The following is a 17,704-nucleotide window of genomic DNA, read 5'->3' as shown; positions in this document are numbered from 1 at the left end:
ACCTTTTCACGCAACAATCGATCGATCGACCCGAAACATCGTGCCCGTTAGAACCTTTTGCGTGTGAACGCTTTTAGGGCTTCTGTTCCGTGCGATGATCGCGATACTTAGGCTGATAACCTTTGTCCCAATAGTCGATGAATGGTTGGCCAATACTCGACGAATTGGTCCGTTCGATTGCATGTATTTGACTCTGAATCGCGACAACGCAGAGATTCGTTCGAAAATTAGATCGATCCGACGATTATTCAAGAGACCAATGTTTCTTCGCGATTAAATCAGAAATTAAAAGAGACTTAACCAGTTAAGTGTGTTTGACGACTATATCCATCATGGTGATGTGGCAGAATTTTGACGAGTATATCCGTCATGCGTAAAATTTTGTTACAATTTGATATTTAAATTGTAATTCTGGCGAAAACTAAATAATATTCGTAAATTTTAATATGTTTAAAATGTTTAGAGGTCAAGACAAAATGAAACAAACAAATGAAAATTATGAATAATTTGAGTTGAATTCATAACTTCCTGAGAGTTAACTTCGTAAGCAGTGCAGTAACACTGGATCTCTGATTATCCCGATTTTCATCTTGATGTATGAAAACCAAAAAAAAAAAACAAAGTATATTAAATTCTCTATCTGCGGTGATTTTTAACTTCTATAAATATTTGATTCTTTTTTTCTAATTTTTCCGTTCATTATGTGTAAATATTACTAATAAAATTGTTCATTTTCTAAAATGAAGTCGTCTTTTTGACCCGATATTTCAACAGCGCCACTTACTCTGTGTTTGACGACTATACCCGTCATCGCTTGATTATCGCGACACACATTGGTGAGCGCTTTGCAAAGAGATCGCCACAGTTAACTGGTTAAAGAACAGTATTTTAGAGATTCGTGCATCCAACGGAAAACTATAATACTTGTTGGAAAGTAAAAAGAGTTATACCGGGAGACCATTCCACGATATCGTCTTTAGAAGATGAATTCGATTCCAGTAAAGCTCCTCGCGCGGTAATCTTTTCCGCTGCTTCCATTTCAACCGCCATTACTTCGTTCGCCGCGTTTCTTCTTCGTTTCGAGGCACTTCCAACCGGCGCATCGCTCCAGAACACAACCATCGGTCGATATCGCTCAAAAGAGAATGCGCTTGGAAGGGTTTCTGAGCGACGCTCCCAAAAACTTGTTCGAAACGTCGATGTGGGCAGAGCACAACAATCACAGTGCTTCTGGAAATTGACAGAAACACGACTAGAGCGCGCATCTTTCGTGCAGAGAATAATTTTCAGCAAAGAAACAGGGGCAAAACGAAACGAACGACAGTCCTTGGTCTGTTTCTCCCCCTTCGTCGTCGATTAAGGCTTCAGCCACCCAATCCCTCGGATAGGCGGTGGCTTCCTCTTTTGTCACCTGATCCATACGTAGAAATATATTAACTGGAAGAACTAATAGCGATAATCTCATTTTTTGTTACGCAAGTCTTAGTCATATTCTTTTTAATTGTTAAGTAATTTGAATTTACCGCCTAACTGTATGAGTTCGTTTGTCTGCTGAGAGAGCAAACTTTGTAAATAAAGAGTATATCGTTCTCAACTGTAATTGCGTCGATACCTAAAGCACGTGCTATATTAAGTATAAAACATATTAGTTACGCATATACAGGGTGTTCGGCCACCCCTAAGAAAAATTTTAACAGGAGATTCTAGAGGCAAAAATAAGACGAAAACCAAGAATATCAATTTCTTGATGGAGGCTTCGTTAAAAAGTTATAAAAAATTTCAAATCATACTGATAAAATTATATTTAGTTACAGGGGTCAATTACAAGCATTTTTGGTGAATAGACATATCCTCGAAATCCTACGCACTTTCGAGAAAAAAAATCGGGTAGGTGCCTAAATTTTTCGATGAAGAAAAAAACTTCAAATCGTTCTGGAAAAATTATTTTTGGTTGTGGAGGTCAATTTCAATCAGTTTTAGTGAATAGACATCTCCCCGAAATCTTACCCACTTTCGAGAAAAAAATTCCTTACCAAAAATATAATTTGAAAATATAATGGTTCCCCGAAATTTCACGCGAACCTTTAAAACGTCATAACTTCTGAACGGATTGGACGATTTTAATGTTTAAAAAAGCAAACTACGCGTATTTTGATGGAGAATATGTATAAATGGCAAAAATATTCGAAAAGTTGGTCCTTGATCCCGCAAAATGACAAAAACCCCATAAAAATGGTCCAATTTTCAAACAGCCATACCTCCTACAATAGTGAATATATTTCAATGAAACTTTTTTCCGAAGTAGAGCTCATGGGTACCTACAAAAAAGTATTAGGCAACTTTTCTATAGAGCGTCAAACAAAATTACTAAAAATCAAAAACGAAGTTTTAAGAAAAATCGACAGGGGGTAGGTGCCTAAATTTTTCAGCGAAAAAGAAATGTCAAATTGTTTTGGAAAAATTATTTTCACTTGTAGGGGTCAATTACAATCATTTTTGGTCAATAGACATATCCTCGAAATCCTAACCATTTTCAAGAAAAAAATTTATTACTGAAAATATAATGTCTGACCATAACTGTCAGTTACCCTGAAAATTGAAAGGTTTCAAATCATTCTGAAAAAATTATTTTCGGTTGCGGGGGTCAATTTCGATCATTTTTGGTCAATAGACATACCCCCGAAATCCTATGCACTTTCGAGAAAAAAATTCAGGAAGTGGAGAAATTTTTCGGGAAAATTAAAAAGTTCCAAATCATTCTGGAAAAAATATTTTTAGTTGTAGGGATCGATTACAATCATTTTTAGTGAATAGACCTGCTCCCAAAATCCTACCCACTTTCTAAAAAAAATTCAGTACGGGCGGAACTTTAAAAGTTAACTTTTTAACGGAGCTTCCAGCAACAAATTGGTATTCTTGATTTTCGTCCTATTTTGACCTCTAGAATCTCCCATTAAAATTTTGCCCAGAGGTGGCCGAACACCCTGTATAATAACTGTGTATTAAATACAGTGCTTTCCTAGAATTCAATAAGCGTAAATTATTTCATGACCAAACATCAATTATTCAGGAAAAAATGGAACGTTTGATTCGTGGCTTAGAGGACATTTTTGGCACCTATTGATACTCAAATGAATTCCATAGAATGTCAAGCGGTGCTCCAAGAACACTTGTTTTCACTTCCTCCTTTGCTTTTCAATCTGATATTCGAGGGAAGAATCGTACATACAATGTAGATTTTATTCAGGAAGAGCCGAGCAGAATAGTCCTTAAAGTCAAATGTACTCAAAGTCAAGAAGAGTAGTTCGAGTGCCTTTCTCCTGTGCCTCGAAAAGATGAGAAGGCTATTCATTTTGACACCCTCTTGGTGTAGGATTAAATGATCTAAAGGAGGTAGGACTCGTTAAGTCTAAATACTTCCACAGCCTGGAGAGGCTGAATAATATTATCAACAATCTATATAAGGGTTACAGACTCTGAGGGAGACGACCCCGTAGACTGTGTAAGCAATAGTAGCCCAAAAACAAATTCCTTATAATCAGATAGTCTGTCCCAACCCGTTCCTCTGATGATTAGGGTGAAAAGAAAGAAAGAAAACTATGATAGCTAGGGGTTACAAGATGTTTACAAGACTTGGTGTGCCAATTTATCCGAAAGGGGAGGAACTCTACAATTTAGGAAATTTATTTTTAACAAACAATGGCAATCGTACTACTCTTCAGTTATCTACGGCTTTGTTTCCTTAATATTGAAGATGTATATAATACTTTTTCTACTAAAACTAATAAAAACTACGAATTGAAATTGGTTTTTCGTCTGAAGCAGCTGCGAAAATAATCCTGTTCGCGGTTATACCTTGATCACAGTTGAGATACTCCCGGAATATACGATTTTGGAATATTCGAGCGATGTAAGGAAGTGGCAGAGGTGAACACTCCCATGGAAGTTGGCGCCAAGCTGAGTACAGTCGTAAGATTTCTCGACACTGTCTGGCCCGCGGATTATCGGCTTAGCCGGCTATCTCGGTTGGCTGAGTTGTTTCTACGCACAGAAAGGGGTAAACGAAATCAGACCAGCTACCACAATGATTTCTAATCTTTTTGTTCTATTATGATCCTCTTCTCGATGCGTTTGTTGCCCAGACATATTTTTTTCTTTGTTTTTCTTTGTTCAGATACCTTTTATTTGAGTCTTCTTGTATCTTACTACACTCCCGGACAAAATGATAGCACAAGCGTGCTGCCTTTAATTTCTCGTGTAAGAATTATGCTAACGTGGAAACTGAGTTATATGTATAACGTACCTTCCAAGAATAAGGTACAAACAAGGTATAAACGTAACATAGACTGACTTTACTTCAATAAGTTCTCTTAGTTGAAAAAGAAACATATAATCCAACGCAGACAAAATGATAGCACACTGAAACAGTATTTATAATTTCTTCGGTGTTTCATGAACTTGCATTGAGTTATTACGTTCAATTGGTGTCTAGAGTTTTAACAGATTGCTATTTTCATAATGAGTCGTGGCAAAAAGCTTAGTGAAAATGAAATTAGCACAATTTTAGCTCCGAGGAATCAGAGACAATTACTCAAATTGCAAAATAAGTTAGTCGCAGTAGAAAAGTTATATATAATTTGCTAAAAATACAGGAAGACCAGCAGAATTATCTGAACGCGATACACGAGCAATAAGACGTGCTGCTTCCAATTCTTGTGTTACTACGAGGGAGATCGCTAAGAAAGCTGGAGTGGAAACAAATGCACAGAATGTTCGTCGTGTACTTCAGATTAGCAACATTATAAACCGAAGTAGAATAATGACAAAACCAGCATTAACTATAAGACATAAGGGGGCACGTTTGGTATTTGCAAAGGAACATGTAGTTTGGAAAAAGACTTGGAGGCGAGTAATCTTTACGGATGAGAAGAGGTGGAGTAATGGTCTGGGCTGGTGTCACATTAAGCTTGTCAGAACACAATGAATAGCATCACGTAACTTCAAATCATAAAGAACCAAATTTATACATATGCAGAACACATTGCTGTTACATCGTACACATATTTCAAGAAGATAATGCTGCAGTACATACTGCCAAAATTGTTAAAGAATATTTTTTAAAGGAGAATATTTCTATTCTTCAATGACCGGCGTGCTCACCCGACCTTAATATCATCGAGAATTGCTGAGCAATGCTCTCACGAGCAGTGTACAGAGTGTTAGGCCACCCCTGGAAAAAATTTTAATGGAGGATTCTAGAGACCAAAATAAGACGAAAATCAGGAATACCAATTTGTTGATGGAAGCTTCGTTAAAAAGATATTAACAATTAGATTAAAAAATTTCAAATCGTTCTGGAAAAATTATTTTCGGTTGCAAGAGTCGATTACAATCATTTTTGGTCATTACACATACCCCCGAATTCCTACCCACTTTCGAGAAAAAAATTCCTTACCGAAAATATCATTTTTGGCCAGAAATGTTACCCCGAAATTTCGTGGGAATCTTTAAAACGTCATAACTCCTGAACGGATTGGACGATTTTAATGTTTCAAAAAGCAAACTACGCGCATTTTAGTGTAGAATATGTAGCAATTATAAAAATATTCGAAAAGTTGTTCCTTCACTCCGTAAACTGAGAAAAACCCAATAAAAATGGTCCAATTTTCAAACAGCAATAAGTCCTACAATAGTGAATATATTTCAATGAAACTTTTTTCCGAAGTAGAGCTCATGGGTACCTACAAAAAAATATTAGGCAACTTTTCTGTAGAGCGTCAAACAAAATTATTAAAAATAAAAAATGCATTTTTAAGATAAATCGACAGGTGCCTAAATTTTTCGTCAAAAAAAAAAATATTTCAAAACGTTCTGGAAAAATTATTTTCGGTTGCGGGGGTCAATTATAATAATTTTTAATGAATAGACCTACCCCCGAAATCCTAGCCACTTTCTAGAACAAAATTCAGTACGGGCGGAACTTTAAACGTTAATAACTTTTTAACGAAATCTCCATCAACAAATTAGTATTCTTGATTTTCGTCTTATTTTGGCCTCTAGAATAACTTTTAATAACACCCTGTATACCCGATGGCCGTCAATTTTCAAATATAAATGAATTAAAAAGTTGCATTATAACTGAATGGGAAAATTTAGTCCAAACAAAAATTAAAGAATTATATAATTCTTTACCTAAAAGAATTGTGAGAGTCATAGAAAACAAAGGAGGTTGTACACATTATTAGAAAAATATAGTTTAGTATATACAGGGTGTTCTGTCATCCCTGGGAAGAATTTTAATAAGAGATTCTAAAGACCAAAATAAGACGAAAATCAAGAATACCAATTTGTTGATGGAGACTTCGTTGAAAAATTAATAAAAAAATTATTGTTAAAAATTATTAATAAAATTTATCCACCTACACGAATTTTTTCCTCGAACGTGCGTAAGATTTCGAAAGTGTGTGAGATTTCTATTCACCAAAAATAATTGTAATTGATCCTCGCAACTGAAAATCATTTTTCCAGAATGATTTGAAATTTTATAATTTAATTTTTTAATAACTTTTAATAACACCCTGTATGTGTATAACTGTGTTTTCCTCTTTTGATATTTCTTTAAAGTTTGAGAAACGCTTTAAAAAAATGCAAAACGTTTTTGCGTTCTTTTTACGATCATGTACCGCTCTACAATTTAGGTTTTTCATTTTTAATAAATTTGTTTGACGCTCTATGGAAATGTTGTCTAATATTTATTTTTAAGTATTCATGAGCTCTATTTCCAGACTACATTTCAATGTAATCCATTGACTATTGTAGGAGTTATGGTCGTTTCAATTTTCGACCACGTTTATGGGGTTCTTCTCAATTTTACGGGGTTAAGGAGCAACTTTTTGAATATTTTTGGAATTTCTACATATTCTTGATTAAAATACGCGTCGTTTGCATTTTAAAACATTAAAATTCTTCAATCCATTCAGGAGTTATGACTTTTTAAACATATGCATGAAATTTTAGGGGATTACGCCTGAAATTTCATTTATGGTCAGACATTGTATTTTCGGTAAAGAATTTTTTTCTCGAAAGTGCGCAGGAATTCGAGGATATATCTATTCACCAAAAATGATTATAATGGACCCCTGCAACTGAAATTTTTTTTTTTTTAGAAGGATTTAAAATTTTTCAATTTCACCGAAAAATTTGAAAACCTCTTGAATGTTTTTCTCGAAAATGCGTAGGATTTCGAGGAGATGGCTATTCACCAAAAATGATTGTAATTGACTCCCGCAACCGAAAATAATTTTTCCAAAACGATTTGAAATTTTTGAATTTAATTGTTAATAACTTTTTAACGAAACCTCCATCAACAAATTGGTATTCTTGATTTTCGTCTTATTTTGGCCTCTAGAATCTCCCATTAAAATTTTTCCCAGGTGTGGTCGAACACCCTGTATAACTCAGAGTTTCCACGCTAGCATAATCCTAACACAAGATATTAAAGATAGCACGCGTGTGCTATCATTTTATCTGGGGATGTATCTTCTTTCTTTTTGATAATTGTTATTCTCTACGTCAAAGGATTTATCTGGTAAATAAGTGTATTATTTTTTCTGTAATTTGCAATGCATCGTGATCGTGGAAGTTTGGAACACGCTGTACCGATGGCACAGTTATTTAGAACGTTTCCGCTTTCTGGCAGACGGTTTCCCTCTTAGGTTGTTCTCACTTCTTTGTTTCCTCCACAAATATTCTCTCCGATTCCCCGACATTTGACTCGAAGGGAGACCGAAAAGCGGTTCGTTCACTGAAAGAGTGCTTTCTGGAGCGTGAAATCGCGTGTTAATACAGCCACCGATATCATCTTTAGTCTTTTATCTAGGTTTTCGTTGAAACAGATAATTGCTCGCACGGCTCTTGATTCATCATACTTTAAGACAGATAATGCAGTCGCCGAGCAAGTAAAATGTACCTACGCAAAACAATTTCTCCATTTTGCAAAATTGTAATACGACACGGTAAAATATTTCGTATCGATTCTATCAAATATTGTAGACATCGTTCTAATCGTTCATAGGAATATCTTCCAACGAGTTGAGATTTCATTAAAATCGTTAAATTAATCGAATTTAGTATAAATTGCTAGCAAATAATATTTTTTAACTCCGTGGCTTTAAATGTAAAATCTGAATGAAAAAAGTTTTACTTAGTTTTTGAAAGTAAACTTAATAAAAACTAGATTTATCGATTCTTTTTACTTTGTTAAAGGCAGTACAGACAACAACTATCTAATCAGTGGTATATGTTACAGGACCAACTATAGCAGCGAGGGCAGTTATTCAGGGTACAGCGGAATTGCCGTGCGACATACGACCCCCGCGACAAAACGACTCCGCCATTTTGGTCGTCTGGTACAAAAGCGACATCACGCCTATCTACAGGTTAGTGACTTTCTTATTCTCAATAGTGTAATAAATAGACTGCAGATCTTTACGCAAATTCATATTTTTGTTAATAGAATTAATGAAATCAGAGTTTTGTAGAGGTTTGTCTCAACCCCCAAACAGAATAATTCGTATCTTGCTTTAAGCATTCCTTATATTTTTGCATGTTAAGTTCATTCTGTAATTTTTTGATAATTAAAATTTCTCACAAATGCATAAACATCCGCAGTATAGTAATAAGAAAATATTAGTTCCTTAACTATAGAACTAATTAAATTCGTTACTTAATAAAGTTCTCGAGTTATCCTCACCTTTTCTTACAATTTCGATGGGTTTATTTACGTATAATCGTTGGATATTTAAGTTCGCTAAAGAATGATGTGTAGACCAGAATAAACCCTTAAAATATTTACCTAGCAGGATCCCCTATCGCAATAATTATTGTCAAACTTGATTGTGGCAATCCTGATTGCTCCAAAGATTCTTGCTGACAATCAATTCGCGTTTAATTAACTGACTGAAGTTGTCTGTGGGTATCGCGACCTTCCTCGCATTGTGTTCTTACAATTAGGGCGCTTTCCCTGGGGGAAACGGGCTGGTCCAATGTTCGGTGGTGGACAGAACTTTGGCAACGACGTAGAATTTCCTTCATATACCCAACCCTACGACTCGGAGGAATCAGTTCCCGAGAACCTTGAAAACTAATTTCTGTTTCGCTCTGCGGGGAACTCGTGTTATGACATTTCTTTTTTACCGACGGAGAAGCGAAAACTCTTAGAAACAGACGTCAAATTTCCCCCATTAAGTTAGTCTCTATCGAACACGTCGAAACAGTGGACGAAATTTCGATAAGAACATAACTTACTGTTCACTCTGTTCCACTTTCCTATTAAAACTTTGAATAATTCAGCTTTATTCGAATGTTTGCGCTTGCGGATTCGAGACTTTAATTATTTCCACGAGCGTTCAATTCCCATAAGCGTCTTACCATTAAATCTTCTTCTTACATCAGTTCTCTCGATTCCAGCAGACGATTCTGCTTTCGCGATGTTAATGTTAAAACTCTCCCAGACTTATGGCTTATCTATCGATTCTGGAGCCAACTGATTTTCCCTTCGAGTTAGCTTTCTTTAGCTTACAGCTTTCAAAATGAAACATCTTTATTCAGTATTTTACTTTATTGTTGGCAATCTTTGCATTGTTAAGTTGGCACTTTTAAAACACATTAGTCTTCGTGCAGTACGACTTTAACGTACCAAGTACACAGCGAATGCAAATGAGTTGTTATCCTGGGAGGAAAATGTTGATAGAGGGAGACTTTTCCAATACAACTTGCTTCTGTGACTCAAAGTTTGGTCTCTGTTAGAGAAACTGGGCAATGTTACCAACCACATAATTGAGGATCGTGCCAAGCGAGAGAAACCTTCCTTTCAAGCGAAACGATTGTTCTATAGTCACCGCGTACGTACTGGACCAGTCACGTAACTTGTGACAAGTCAATATCTCAAGAAACAGTGGAGATACCTCAGAACTTGTACATCGTGGATTAGTATTAAAGACGGTGTACAACATTCGTAACAGATATCTTCTTGAAAACCAATTCTGTTTGGGATGTAACGTTACTTTGAGTTTTTTTTTTTATTAAAGAATCTCACAGAACCCTTATGAAATATGTTGGCTAAACATTTTGCGTTTTTATTAAGCCTAAATCGAAGATGTTCTGTTTCAGTTATGATATGAGGGGCAAACATTCCGAAAAGGCTTCCCACTGGAACGACAAAGACCATCTGAACGACCGTGCGTTCTTCAGGACAATCACGGAACCAGCGACTTTAAATATAAATCACATCGAAGAGAAGGACGAAGGTGAATACAGGTGTCGAGTAGATTTTGCTAAGAGCCCCACCAGAAATTCAAGAATTCACCTCACAGTAATAGGTTTGTATCAAATGCAATAAGATTAAAGTTTAATAAAATAAAAACATCTGCACACTGCTCCACAGTGTTCTGTGTATCTCCAGCTGATCCAGATATTATACAACTTCGTTCTAAATAAGACTGATCTAACTATACAATTGTTATTCGAGATGCTAACCATTAAATTGAACTAATCGTTAAACTATGAGATTAGATGGGTGGACATGAGATTTTAGTATGTCCCACAACCCCAAGAATTTCTGCCCTGAATGCTTGGCATTCTGGCTTTTCCGAGTCTGACAGAGAAGTTCGAAGCTGTGTACTATATTTTTCCAAGCTGATCGTGTAGTTAGTCCACGGAAGGGTTATTTATAAAATTTATAGAATGTTTTCCTTCTACGTTGCAGTGCCCCCACATAAACCAAATATTATCGATGAGCATGGAAAAACCGTGCCAACAGTAGCAGGTCCATACGTGGATGGAGGAGTCATGAAATTGCAGTGTCTTGTCTCCGGAGGTAAGTTGCACATGTTACAATTATATAAATCTTCCAAATATCTCTCCTATGTGATAGTTTCGCCAGGTTTGAGAAAATTGTAATAGATAATCCAGCATCTGAACCACCAAACTGTGACCACAACCTTTTTTTGATGAAGTTTTGGCTTTTCATCTGAGTAGAACGCCATCGATTATCATATAAGATCCACTTTTCATCGTACGTTATGATTCGGTCAAGAAATGGTCGTTTGTGTTTTTTAAAAACAAAGCTGAACAAATTTCAAACCGACGAAATCTTTCATTTTGGTTTAATTCGTGCGGTACCCATTTATCGAGTTTTTTGGATTACCAATTCAAGATAAATGACGAATAATCGTTGAGTGGTTAACATTTAGTACCTCTGCAACCTCTCGAGACGTTTTGCGTGGGTCTACTTCGATAATGGTCTTTAATTTGTCATCGTCGATCACAGAGGGACGTTCGCGACCCCCTTCGTCTTCAAGCCTTTCATCACTAGTACGAAATTTTTGGAGCCAATGTTGAGCTGTACGCTCAGTCACAGTTCCTTGGTCAAATACTTTATTAATATTGCAAGCAGTTTTTGCAGCTTTACGTCCAAGTTTATACTCGTGTAATAATATCGCTCGAATTTGTAATTTTTCCATTTTTACTTTTCTAACCGAATATGACTAAATGTCAACAACCAAAAACATTACGCTTTAAAGTGGTATACCGTATGAACGTAGTTCCAAAACAATTCATTTTAGATTAATCGCTGAAGCCTCTGGTTGCGAAAACCACAATTATTTTTGCATCAGCCTAATATATTTATCTTCACTCTATGATGGAAGTTGTTAGTTTGTAAATTTCGTTCAGACTGTGAGTTTAAAAAGGCTAAGACTAGCTTGGAGTACGCGTTGGAAAAATTTATGTGATTTAACGTGTCCTGCATCGAGAACTGCGTCTGTCGTAAAGCGAATCCGAATTGTCAATTCCACGACTCCTCGTACAACAGCCGGCGCGCTCGATCGACCCGAAAGGCCGCACCCTAACCGCGGGAATATTTTTCGCACGACCGCTTTCAGGGTTTTTATTCCGGGTATCAACCACAATCATACAATGTTTCGTTCCGACCGATAAATTTTGTCTGTGTAAATAATCGGTAATGGTCTGCAAACACTCGTCGCACTGGTTCGCCCAGTCTCTGTACCCAGAGAGGACATATGCAACGGTGTTCTCAACACGTTTGAATTTTTACAAACACCTGCGCTACGGATCGTATTTACACTCTCATACAGGGTGAACTATGATTCTCACTCTTTCTTCCATGTATTTTTTTTTAATGCTTTACTGTTTGGAATATTATATCCAAAACGAAACAGCGAGTTTCTTGAAATTCTAATTGATTTGCGTTTCCCTTCAGGTCGCCCCGAACCAAAAGTGAGATGGTGGCGCGGAGAAATGCTTCTGGACTCCAAAGATGAACCAGGGGAGTTCCCTGCTCTTCGTAGAAACACGTTGATCGTCAACCAGCTCTCAAGAGCTGATCTTCACGCAGTCTTCACGTGTCAAGCATCCAACAACAATATCAGTCAACCTGCGTCTGCCTCTGTAGCTATCGAAATGCACTGTAAGTTTCCATGGCATTTGTTGAAAGACTAAAACAGTAGTCAGAGAGGCACTCATGTCGATATTTTTGTATTACTATCGCTGGGGTTAACGAATGTAAACGGACATTATCTTGAATTTGTGAGCGTTACTTAAAGCATAGTTTCACGATAACTTATAGGACATAATTGTTGCTTCACTCTTCACTGATGACGAAATTTAATGTTTTTAATGCACTTGAACGTCACGAAATAGTGCTTAAGTCCACAATTGCCTCTTCATACACTTCCGCGACGATTCACAAATGATGTAGTTTTTTTCACGATCGAAAGTATATTTACTCATTGTTCCTACATTTCAGTGAAACCACTAACCGTGACGATAATGAGTAGCGAGCATGCACTGCTCAGTGCTGATCGGAAGTACGACATAAACTGCATGACCGCTGGTTCAAGACCACCGGCCAAATTGTTCTGGTACATAGACGGAAGAAAATTGACTAACTACACGGAGAAGGTATTTCTTTTACTTACCGTTTTGTAACGATCTTCACCAATAACAACACAAACACTCATTTTCATAGTATTTGTAACAGAGACTTAAAATTATGTATTAAAACATCCCTATTCGGGGGTAATTCCCACGACGTTACCTTCAAAGCAGTTCCCTTCAGGGGGCTGTAGGTCTTCTTCGAGTACAAATAGACTGATGGAGTCCTCTTCCTCGTTAAACGGATTTCAATATCAGGAAACGCCCGAAGCACAGATAGAAATTTTGATTAATCACACACAGACTTCGTTAAAGTAAAATAGTACACAAAGAAACATTGTTTTTCTCACGATGTTTAACGCCATTTGATATTTAAAACTCATTTACCCAATTGTAAACAGTTGCAAACACAGGAGCAGATGTGTCATGAACTTCATCCAACTCAGCTTCGATCTCTTTCGGTGTTAAGCCTTTGAAATATAAGTGTTTAATCACTGCTCATAACTGAGACTTTGACAGCTGTCTAGTGAGTCACGACGCTTACTAAAAACAAACCATTTTCGATGCTACGAGCGCCAACTCTTGGATTTTCTAAGGACTTATTGAACGCCCCTCGTACCTCGATACCCATCCACGGGGGATTCACTGAAAATAATTCCTACATTAGTTTCACTATTCCTGGAATATATCAATCTTCTCTCATTTCCAACTCGGTTCTTCCAGGGTCTGTAACCCTTATGTCTGGTTTTACCACTCACTCGTTCGCACCCTGTCCCGATCGAATCGGTTCAGGGTCCCAGGGGCCCCACGTGGAGGTGAGATGAGTGGATTTAGCCGGAGCAGGCCCGCCAACTTCACCGAAATTCTCCGCACTAGATTACCACCGAAGCAGTAACCCAGATATAGAAGAACATCAGCTTCATCAGGGTTATTGACCTGGTTTTTTGCCAGAAAATCCCACTCCAGCCTTTTGCCCCCTCTTGAAACGATAATAACACTCGAAACATATAACTATCTTTGACCATAATACAAAATTACAGTAGAAACGCATTATATCGCCTTCTAGTAGACTTCCCCTCCTATCAAATACACATACATATACTCATATTTAAGAACTGTATAATATTAAGCAAGATTAAGTAATGTTTACATGTGCTGTTTAAAGGTATCCGAGGATGGTAACATAACGAGCTCCACATTAATCCTGACGCCAACTTTACACGATCATAACAAAATAATGACTTGTCGGGCAGAAAATACCAAAGTTCAAGGAGGCACGATGGAAGACACGTGGAAGTTAGATGTCTTTTGTAAGTAAAACTTGAATTTTGATGTTTAAAAAAAAAAGAAAAATATTTTCTACAAGTTGTATCACGTTGGAAATTCTGTTATAGCTATTATACAGGTTTCCTCAGTAATCTTAAATATTGGTAGTCTTATTAACATGTATTCCAATAATGTTTAACTTCTCGACACGATTGAATTAATAAAACTAGGACTTTTGGTATTTCCAAATACGGTATCTGAGAACAATTTAATTGTTCGAGTTTATAAATTTTATTTTACTGCCAATTATTACTTTATTTCGGAAAAGGAAGACATAATAAATCCTGTAATTATAGTTTAGGTGATTAATAGGATTGTGATAGTTGTAGACGTGTTTTCTTCTAGTTATTCCAATTTTGCACCTGGAATTGGGATCCAATATGAATCCAGACGATATCGAAGAAGGCGACGACGTGTACTTCGAGTGCAAAGTACAAGCTAATCCTAACCCTTATAAAGTGGTATGGAAACACAATGTAAGTTAAAGCACCCAAGTATAATTTCTTTAGAATTGTTAAATCTAACATTGTAGTTGTTCACTTTACATACACATCCGATTATTAAAATATTCTATTACAGGGAAACGTAATTCAGAATAATGCAAAGAATGGTGTGATAGTGCAACAATACGGTTTGGCTTTGAGAGAGGTCAATCGTTCCCAGGCCGGAAATTATACTTGTATTGCTAGCAACGTCGAAGGAGACGGTTATAGCAATAATGTAGAACTTAAAATTATGTGTAAGTCTTCTGTGAACATCTTATTGTAACTTAATACTGCACGAAATATTGGTTTGCAATTGATACATGAAACTAAACATCCTCAACCTTTAGAAATCTTGTTACAACCAACGTCCACTTTCATTGTTCACAGATAAACCTATTTGTGTACCAGATCAGAAGCGTATTTACGGGGTGACGCGTCTCGAAGATGCTCGGGTAATTTGCAGAGTCGAGGCATATCCACCACCGGATAGCTTCCGTTGGACCTTCAATAATACCGAAGAAATGGTGGATGTGCCCCAAGCAAGTTACAGGAACTCGACTCGCCACACTGAAAGCGTTCTCATATACCGACCAGTCACGGAAATGGATTATGGCACCGTATTCTGCTGGGCTAGTAATACTGCTGGTCAGCAGAAGAATGCCTGCGTATTTCATATTATTCCTGCAGGTACGTATACGCATAGAACATGATTCAATAATTTTTGGAACTGTTATTGGGAGAACAAATTAATTCGGTCCGTTTTTTTTGTGGTCAAAAATGCATTTGTTCCATAACAAAATGAATGAACAGATTAATCAAAGTATTGTCCATCGCTGGCTACTACTTTTTCCCACCTCTCAGGCAATTTTCGAATTCCGTTTCGAAATAATGTCACGTCTTTTGAGGCGATCCAAGTTTGGAGCCAATTTTCGATTTCTGCGAGAAAAGTGAACCGATGACCTGCCAAATCGTGCTGCATCCGTCGGAATAACCAGTAATCCGAAGGAGCAATGTCCGACGAATACGGCGGGTGCGGTAAAATATCCCACTTGAGCGTTTCCAAATATTTTTTAACGACTTTTGCGACATGAGGCCGAGCGTTATCATGAAGAAGAATAACTTTGTCATGTCTTTGCTCGTATTCTGGCCTTTTTTCTCGTAATGCACGGCCCAAACGAATCAATTGTAGCCTATAGCGTTGGCCCGTAATGGAATCGCCAGGTTGTAGCAGCTCATTGTATATAACACCCTTTTGGTCCCACCAAATACACAGCATGACTTTCGAACCATGAATATTCGGCTTTGGTGTTGATGTTGTGATCAATGACAACGATTGACCGGGCATAGCGTAATATTTTTTCTTCTTGGGATTATCATAGAATATCCATTTCTCATCGCCAGTCACAATTCGAAGTAAAAAACCCTTTCTTTGTTGCCTTTGAATCAGCTGCTCGCAGACGAAAAATCGCCTTTCAACGTCTCTCTGTTTTAATTCATAAGGCACCCAATTGCCTTGCTTGTGAATCATTCCCATGGATTTCAATCGAACGGAAACTGTTTGTTGCGTAACTCCCAATGATTCTGCAAACTCTTCTTGCGTTTGACTCGGATCTTCATCGAGTAATGCCTCCAGTTCTGTGTCTTCGAATTTTTTTGGTTGTCCAGAGCGAGGCTTGTCTTCAACGCTGAAATCGCCATTCTTGAATCGTCGAAACTATTCCCTACACGATTTATTACTTGGAGCATTGTCGCCATAAACTTCAACAAGCATTCTATGCGCTTCAGCTGCACTTTTCTTCCAATTAAAGCAGAAAACTAAAACCTCCCGCAAATGCTGCTTAGTTAACACAAAATTTGACATATTCAACACAGTAAAAAACGAAAACTTTGTATGAAACTCAAAGCGATATACACTGAATATTGTTGATAGATGGTCTAAGCTCTCTGAAACAATTCAAACATCACTATGAAACAATCATAACAGCCAGAGCCATCTTTTCAAAACGGACAGAACTAATTTGTACTCCCAATACTTCCAGATGCCTATGAGAAAAGTACCCCACACGAATCCCCTATATTTAAATGACATTTTGCACAGCCTTTATTATGCTGAAATTGGTAACTGTCATGTCCCAAAAGATGTTTGTTTGGAATCTTGCTTTCAATCAGCAAACTTGGGTCAGCCATACCCAAGGTTTGATTAATATGACATCTGAAAAAAAAGAAACTGCATTTTGTCTAAAAATCATCAGCTAAGCTCGTCAATAGAACCACAGCTGATGATCCCTGCCCTGAATGTATGAAACGAGAGGATGAACTTTGAAACTTGAATACAAGATGTATTTACAATTTTATGAGTATGAGTAAAAGAAGTACTTAACTCCATATGTCACTACTCTAGGATAATGAACTCTATGACAGTACAAAATCTCATTTAAATATCAGCAATATACGTGGGGTATTTCCCTTGTAAATTTGAGCTTTTTTGTTATTTAAAACATATTATTTCAACGTTTTGTAATGTACTAGGTAACAAAAACCTAAACACCTATTCTCAAATATAAATAAGTCACTAAAAGCTAACACTAATTACTCATGGGCAAAGGAGAAAATGCGAAGAAACACTTTTAATGGGACCCTCATTGTTCAGCATCAATATCTTTAGTGAAATGAGTTTGCGACTCTATATTATTTATATTTGCGGATAAAACAATAAGTTCCATTGCAGATTTTTGTCATTTGAGGGAAATCCAATTATTTAACAATCAACACATTTGACTAACATCTAACTAACACATAATCAACATATGTGCAACAGATTGTATGAATTGCTGTAAAGTAACTGTACTATATTATGGCTCTGCTCAACTATGTTCAAAGTTTAAAGTAGATTATCTTTTAAGTAGATATTGTTGCACTTTGAGAATTCTGACATACAT

General features: G+C 36.8%; 1 protein-coding gene across 5 annotated transcripts in view; it reads left to right on the top strand.

The window, feature by feature from the left end:
- Positions 1-17,704, top strand: part of LOC143343882 (nephrin) — a 391,538-nt gene that overhangs the window by 369,635 nt on the left and 4,199 nt on the right. For 4 of the 5 annotated variants that reach the window (XM_076769262.1, XM_076769225.1, XM_076769234.1 and 1 more), the window contains 9 exons: positions 8,294-8,438; positions 10,171-10,379; positions 10,766-10,876; positions 12,281-12,487; positions 12,827-12,981; positions 14,120-14,264; positions 14,626-14,756; positions 14,860-15,019; positions 15,153-15,452. In XM_076769262.1, coding sequence (XP_076625377.1) covers positions 8,294-8,438; positions 10,171-10,379; positions 10,766-10,876; positions 12,281-12,487; positions 12,827-12,981; positions 14,120-14,264; positions 14,626-14,756; positions 14,860-15,019; positions 15,153-15,452 — 1,563 coding nt within the window. The remainder of the gene's footprint in view (positions 1-8,293; positions 8,439-10,170; positions 10,380-10,765; positions 10,877-12,280; positions 12,488-12,826; positions 12,982-14,119; positions 14,265-14,625; positions 14,757-14,859; positions 15,020-15,152; positions 15,453-17,704) is intronic. The other variant, XM_076769253.1, reaches the window with a different exon arrangement.

The sequence above is a fragment of the Colletes latitarsis genome, chromosome 1 (assembly GCF_051014445.1).
Source record: "Colletes latitarsis isolate SP2378_abdomen chromosome 1, iyColLati1, whole genome shotgun sequence".
Classification (NCBI taxonomy): domain Eukaryota; kingdom Metazoa; phylum Arthropoda; class Insecta; order Hymenoptera; family Colletidae; genus Colletes; species Colletes latitarsis.
Note: the sequence above shows the minus strand (reverse complement) of the source record. Positions and strands in the feature narration are given on the sequence as shown.